The sequence below is a fragment of the Podarcis pityusensis genome, assembly GCF_964106645.2.
Source record: "Podarcis pityusensis genome assembly, chromosome: 12".
Lineage (NCBI taxonomy): Eukaryota > Metazoa > Chordata > Lepidosauria > Squamata > Lacertidae > Podarcis > Podarcis pityusensis.
In genome coordinates, this window is record NC_138037.1 from 42,207,529 (window position 1) to 42,215,233 (window position 7,705).

The 7,705-nt window shown below is 43.3% G+C and overlaps 1 protein-coding gene and 1 long non-coding RNA gene across 7 annotated transcripts in view; one reads left to right on the forward strand and one right to left on the reverse strand.

Moving 5' to 3' along the window:
* TOP2B (DNA topoisomerase II beta) overlaps positions 1-2,711 on the reverse strand; it is a 47,393-nt gene extending 44,682 nt beyond the window's left edge. The window contains exon 1 of one of the 6 annotated variants that reach the window (XM_080974544.1): positions 2,362-2,711. In XM_080974544.1, the coding sequence (XP_080830670.1) occupies positions 2,362-2,559 (198 nt within the window). In that variant the 5' untranslated portion in view covers positions 2,560-2,711. The remainder of the gene's footprint in view (positions 1-2,361) is intronic. The other 5 variants (XM_080974543.1, XM_080974542.1, XM_080974541.1 and 2 more) reach the window with 5 other exon arrangements.
* Positions 10-4,605, forward strand: LOC308459540. Its single transcript, XR_013978102.1, has 2 exons — positions 10-794; positions 4,313-4,605. It is a non-coding gene; the product is annotated as an uncharacterized lncRNA (long non-coding RNA).
* Positions 4,606-7,705: the final 3,100 nt, after the last annotated feature.

Below are 7,705 nucleotides of genomic sequence, written 5' to 3' on the forward strand. Positions count from 1 at the left end.
AACACTCACACCGCAGGCTCTCCTCCCTTGTCCCCCCTCCCTTCAAACGTCCAGCGCGCACGCGCGCGCCCACGGCCACGCGCGTAATCCCCCCCCCCCCCCGCCCTTTCCTGTCTCTATAGCTGGAGCTGAGGGCCACGGACGTTTTATTTCACGTTTGAGCTTTTCACCTCAGCCTAAAATAGATAAATAAAGGCCGGCCGTCTGAAGGACGGAGTGTGTGTGTGTGTAGAAGGGTGACAAAAAAAAAAATACCTCACACACACACACACACCCGGCCCATGAGGGACCAGAATATGTCTTTTTTTTAAAAAGAGCTCCTTTTCCGGCGCTGTTCTCGGAGGAAATGTTGGGCGGCGGCAGCGTAGACGAGACCCGGCTTGAGGACCTCGTCCACACGGGCAGCTGAGGAACCCGCTCGGCTCCGAATTGGGAAGGAAGGACCCGCGGAGGAGGGCGCGGGGCGGAATTAAAAGGCCGCCCGGCCTAACCGCCAGCGGCTCCCTACAAGCGCCGAGGCCCCAAAGCCTCAGACAATAACTGCGCTGCCCCTCCCCCCGCCCCACCGCCGTCCAGCATAAACCACCGCAGCCACCGAGCGCTCCCGGTTCCGCCCTTCCCTTCCCTGTCCACCAATTAGTGCCGCGCAAGTCTCATTTTCGGCCAATCGTTTAAAAAGAGAAAGCTCCCGTCAAACGGGCGTGCCTACGTCACCGCGTGCGGCAAGAAGACGCCTGCAATCGCTTGTACTTCCCCAATTGTGGTGAGGCGAGCCGTGAGGCCATGGCGCTGAGGTAAAGAAAAAAGCACGGGAGAGCCACTGGTGCCTGGTAGCTGCTCCCTTCAGCTCCGGGGGTCCCGGTCCAGGTCAGGGACAAAGCCTAACCGCCCGCCTAGACCAACTGAACTAAGCTAAGCGATTTAAGTACTACTGGACCCAATGGGACCCGCGTAAACACGCATAGGGAAACACATGTATAGCGATTCCTGTTCCTACATGGGTTTGTGCACTTGGGAACAGCTCTTCAAAACATGCCCGTGAGGAAGGACCGTTCCCAAACACGATAAATCATAGAATTGTAGAGTTGGAAAGGAATCACGAGGGTCATCTAGTCAACCCCTCCCCCCAATGCAGGAATCTCAGCTAAAGCATCTATGACAGATGACCTCTGCTTAAAAACCTCCAAGGAAGGGGACTCCACCACCTCTCGTGGGAGTCTGTTCTACTGCTGAACAGCTTTTACTGTCAGAAAGATTTTTTTCTGAACGTTTAGCTGGAATCTGCTTTCTTGAAACCATTGGTTCAAGTCTCCTATCCTCCCTCCAGAGCAGGAGAAAACAAGCATGCTACCTCTTCCATGTGGCAGCCCTAAAGATATTTGAAGATGGTTATCATATCTCCTCTCAGTCTCCTCTTTTCCAGGCTAAACATACCCAGCTCCTTCAAGCACTGCTCCTAAGGCTTAGTTTCCAGACCCTTGATCATCTTGGTTACTCTGCACACATTCCACATTTAACATTGTGGTTGAATTGTGGTGCCCAGAATTGGACACCGTGTTCCAGGAGTGGAACAGAGTGGTCCTGTTACTTCCCTTGGACACTATACTTCTCTTGATGCAGCCCACAATAGCATTAGCTTTCTTTGGTGCTGCATCACACTGTTGACACATGCTAAGCTTGTGGTCCACCAAGACCCCTAGATCCTTTTCACATGTACTGCTAGTAACCCAGGTGTCCCCAACCTATATTTGTGCAGCTGGTTCTTCCTGCATAAGTGCAGAACCTTAAATTTGTCCATATTGAAATTCATTTTGTTTGCTTGCGCCCAGTTCTCCAATCTGTTAAGTTCATTTTGAATTCTGATTCTGTCTTCTGCAGCATTAGCTACCCCTCCCAGTTTGTTACCGTCAGCAAATTGGATGAGCATCCTGTCAATTTCTTCATCCAAGTCATTTATAAAGATGTTGAATAACAACGGGCCCAGGACAGAACCTCTGACACCCCACTTCTCGCTTTTTTTCTAAGATGATGAGGAACCATTAATGAGTACTTTTTGGGTTTGGTCAGTCAACCAGCTATGAATCCACCTAACAGTTACCTTGTTCAACCCACATTTTATCAGTTTCCTCACAAGAATAAATGGGGGACCTTGTCAAATGCCTTACTGAAATCAAGATACACCATGTCCACAGCATTTCCCTGATCCACCAAGTTTGTAATTCCATAAAAAAAGAAAAGAAATCAGATTGGTCTGGCATGACTTGGTTTTGAGAACCATGGTGGAGCATCCTTTTCCAAATGCTCACAGACCAACTGTTGAATTATGTGTTCTAGGATTAATGGTATCAATGTCAAGCTCACCGGTTCATAGTTACCTGGGTCTTCCTTTCCCCCCTTTTTGAAGATGGGGACATTTGTTCGCCTCCAGTCTGTAGGGACCTCACTTGTTCTCTCTCCAACAATTCTCAAAGGCTCTGAAATTACACCCAGAAGCTCCTTTAGTACCCTTGGATGCAGCTCACCAGGCTCTGGAAATTTAAAGTAGATAGGTGTTCCCATACTACCTCTTTTCCTATCTTGGGCTGCAGCTCCCTCCTTACATCATTTATCTATGACCCTGAGATTAAGAATCTCATGCTCTACTAACTGAGCTATCCCATACGAATCTGAGATAAATATTTCATCAAACACCTTCAGTTTATCCTTTTCTCCCCCCTGCCCTTTCAGTGGTACTTTCCTGGGTTTGTGCCATTTTTCTCAAGGGCAGTCTGCTGAATCTTAAACTAAGTCAGGATGTTACAAGAACATGGATAACTGTGGCACAATTATGTTTTGTCTAGGAGGAGCTGCATCTGCTACAGAAAGGCCTTTTGTGCACAAATACATCCCAAGCAAACCAAAGGCCTTCCCAGAACCAGCTAACAGCAGCTCCATGTTATGTGGATTAAGCTTCAGTTTATTATTTCTCATCTAGCCATTACTGATTCCAAGCTGTCATGTCTGATTCAGGTATAAAGAAAATATAGTTGGGAGTCATTAGCATATTGTTCACATCTCATTCCCATTCTCCAGACAGTTTCATCCAGAGGTTTCGTGTAAATGTTTATGTAAGATAAAAACTTGAGGTTTCAAAGCACAAGTGCCATAGCACCAAACCACAATGCCCTCAGTCTTCTGGAATCTGCCCACCAGGAAGAAGCAGAACCACTGCAAAATAGTACCTCCTATCTCCATCCTAGACCGATCATCCACAAGGATTACATTTTTAGTAGAATCGAAACAAGCTAATGAGAGGTCTATGAGAAGCCACAAGACCACACTCCTCTGTTTTATGTATTTATTTTACTTATTAAATACATACACTTCCCTTCATCCAAAGATCACAGGGCGGTTTACAGTATAAAAACACAAAAATACAGAACATAATAACAAACAAAACAATACTGTCTGCCACCAGTTTAAAAGGCCATAGACTGTTTAATTAGCCAAAGGCCGGGAGAAAAGGGATTTGTTCTCCTGGCATCTTTCATCCATTGCAGATTATTTGTGAAGTGCCAAAGTCACACCTGAATACAGACTGAAATCAGATCAACTTCATCCAAGAGCACCCAGACATATGCAGACATAACTAATTCAAGCACATTTCTCCCAAGAAAGATTGGCAACCAGCCAGTATTTATTAAAATTCCCTGATATACACATATATAACCTTTCCATATCCCCGTACTCTGAAATTACTACAAATAAGGATCTGCATAAGGCACTACAAATGTTTATGTGTTGAAAACATAAACATATATAGAAACATTTTATATCCTGCTCTTCTATGAAGCAGTAACTTGGCAGCTTTTGCCTCTGGTTCAGAAGGTCTGGTTGAGAAAATGTGATACCATTGGTAAAACAGCAGTACTGCCTGCCCTACCTTGCCCAAGCCAGGTCCAAAGTTCTTGTATTCATTTATAAAGCAAGTTAGATGTAGGGTACCTCAGGGATTACCTGAACACTTATATCCCAGCTTGATCACTGAGTTTATCTACAGGAGCATCACTGGCTGTTTAGAGCTGGCAAGCCTCCTTTGACAAGAAGAAACCGAGCCTTTGAAGTCATCAGTCCAGTCCTGCGGAATACTCAACAAATAGAGATTTAGCAAGTGCCTTCTGTGCCAACTTTTACATGCCTGCTGAAAACTTTTCTATTCAGCCAGGCCTATGCAGGCAATTAAGAGTACATTCCCCCCAAATGGGTTACTGACCTTTGTTTTTAACTTTTAACTTGCTATGCATTTATTGTATGGTTTTATCTTATTTTCCAGATCATCATCAGAGCCTGCAGAAAATGCAGAAATAATGGTCTATTACCCTACAGGACTAGACAGCCATGCATGTCAGGTCATGGGAAGAATGTGATGAGACATGCTTATGCATTCACGAGACTCTCAATTCAGGCTGTGGCAATATTGTGTTTCCCAAGACACACAATTATGTTCCACCATTGTCAAACCAGTATTACAGCTTTCAGACATACGTTCCTGCTGTGCTCAATTCATATAATGAACCTTTATAATATACCCCAACCTTTATAATAAACCCCAACTTTTATGCACAACACCATTCATTTATTTACTGAAAGTATTTTTATGCTATACTTCAGCCAAAGAGGCTCCCAGAGCAGGCTTAAAATCTACAACGCAAGACACACAAGGCAAAAGCAAACCCAGGTACCAGCTCTGAATGTTGCAAAGTTCTTAAAGCGATCAGCTGGGTCTCAACAGTTCAGGGAGAAAAGCAGCAAAAAATGAGCTAATCTAACAGCAGAGTGGATGGAATAGCTCTGCTTCCCATCTCATGGAAAAGAAAAGCCACATCTCTTATATAAATGGAATATAGGACATTAAATGTGCTGCAGAACGAGCTGCTGGTTTTAGCCTAAGCTTTTATGAGTCTAGGTAGTTTCCTACTCTATGGAAACCAGTATCATCAATGGAGGCTGGAGGCCTTCCTACAGATAAGCTAAGGAAGTGTTTTACAATGGATGTGGTTAGTTGATGGACTACAATTCCCATCATCCTTTACCAGTGGCCATGCTGGCTGGAGCTGATGGGAGTAGGAGTCCAACAACATTTTGAGGGCACCATTTTGGCTATCCCTCAGTGGCTGAACATTCCAGTCTCCAAGAATTAACATACTTTGACAAATATTGTTCAGAGTAGTTTAGACTACTAAGTTGCTGAATAACAAGTTCACTTGATTTGCATGGCTGACACTTTCGAAAAGAAACTACACCCCATATATGCATTAAAGCATTGATTTTATCTCATACAGTATTAGGTGCGATTTTGAAATGCTTTGGCCCAGCTGGTACTATTCACCTTGATTTTAGGACTGGGTCTGAGGACAAAACTCTCTTATTTTGGCTGCAACAGACTAACATGGCGATCCTCTCAGAAACTTTAGCATATTACCGGTATTCTTTTTTCCCTCTTTTTTTTACAATCCTGCTCCTTCACTGAACCTAACTCTAACCAAGTTTACTGGTCATTTTATTCATCTGATAATCTATAACCTGCACAAACTCATGCCACAATAAATGTGTTAGTCTGCAAGGTACCAAACCCAGAGGGTTGTTATTCTTCACTATATGACAACTTCTTATGGAATGGTCTTTTCCGTTCTGTGCACAGTAGGTTCAAACCCATGGCGAGAATACCTGCAATTGAATTGTTAATGGACTGCGGATCCCTTCTAGGTTTCCTGATATACAGGATGTTTGGACTGTACCATTTTTAATTTATGAACTGTAAAGGCCCAAATAACATTCAAGACAAAGAATTATTTTCCTTCGAAAAGTGCACATTTCCCCAAGTGCCCATCTCTTTATATTTGTTTAACTTGACCTCTTTACTAAGCTATGTTGCCTGTATGTAGACTTCTGCTCACAAAAAAATCTTCCATTAAATGGAGAACGTAAGTCCAGTTGTGTATGCCAAACTGAGTTCAAAATAGCTTACACTCTGGTATGTGTATAGGATTGCAGCATAATGACCATAGTAAAATGTAGGGTTTGAAATTTGACTAGTGGATCTATTTCTAATATTTTTATTAAAAGGTTTTTAGTGATTTAAGCATGATTGCATTTGCAGAGCTTCAGTGTGCCTTAAGAAAGTCAATATAATAAGCAAAACATGTTTAGACCCTTATGATCACTTATGCAATATGGAGGATCATATTTAACTTTCTGTCCATCCTTTTGAATGCCAAGACACTGGGTTGTATCCAACGTTAGTAATACTCAGAGTAGACCCATCAAAACAAATGGACATGACTTAGATCTATTAATTTCAATGGGTCTACTTGGAGTAGAACTTAGTTGGCTACATCCCTATATACATGTCTATAATCAACTTTAGTTTCACATTGGTTTTATAGAATCATAGTAGAGCTGAAAGGAATCACAAGCATCAACTAATCCAACTCCCTGCAATGTAGGAATCCCTCCAATGTGGGACTCGAACCCATGACTCTGAATTTTTTGTTGTTTAGTTGTTTAGTCATGTCCAACTCTTCGTGACCCCATGGACCAGAGCACGCCAGGCACTCCTGTCTTCCACTGCCTCCCGCAGCTTGGCCAAACTCATGCTGGTGGCTTCGAGAACACTGTCCAACCATCTTGTCCTGTCGTCCCCTTCTCCTTGTGCCCTCAATCTTTCCCAACATCAGGGTCTTTTCCAGGGAGTCTTCTCTTCTCATGAGGTGGCCAAAGTATTGGAGCCTCAGCTTCAGAATCTGTCCTTCCAGTGAGCACTCGGGGCTGATTTCCTTCAGAATGGATAGGTTGGATCTTCTTGCAGTCCACGGGACTCTCAAGAGTCTCCTCCAGCACCATAATACAAAAGCATCAATTCTTCAGCGATCAGCCTTCTTAATGGTCCAGCTCTCACTTCCATACATCACTACTGGGAAAACCATAGCTTTAACTATACGGACCTTTGTCGGCAAGGTGATGTCTCTGCCTAGATAGCATCTTAAAAAGCAGAGACTCAGAATTTAGCTATGCGCTTAAGTCTCTTTGAAATCAACAGATAAATGAGTCACGAGTCCAATGAGACTTGGACCAGGGCCATATCATCTACAGCAGCAAGTGTGCAAGAACAAAGCTTTCTGCAGCAACTTAAGGAAGCTAATAGTAAAACAGTGAATTCAGCAATCTTAGTGCACCTTGCACCAAACCCTGCTCTGATGCAACCCCCATTCATTTCTGTTGGATTGGCATTAAAACAACAGCCAGTTAATATTGTGGCATAACACTTTTTTTAAAGCCAGTATAAGCCTGAAGTGATTTGTGGCAGGCATGGAGCCCTCCCCAAAGTTTTTGCAATAACTTCAGTGGAGAGCCATACATATGTGAATTCCTAGATTTGCTTGGAACATCTTCATCTATTGACATGAAGTGCTTCTGCACTCAATTAATTTTATAGGCATTTTGGTACATACATACATGGGGGCCTAGATTGTCATGTCTCAAGCTGACCCAAGACAGCATTTCTTGAGTGACTACAAGCAACGTAACAGAAGTAGCAGCTTTACAAAAACTGGGTAAATCCAAATTTATACAGTACAAGGTATGCAAAAAGATGTTTTTTATTTATCAAAACTCCATCCTTTGAGGTAACCTAATGTATCTTTTAAAATCGGAGGCCAGAACAGGA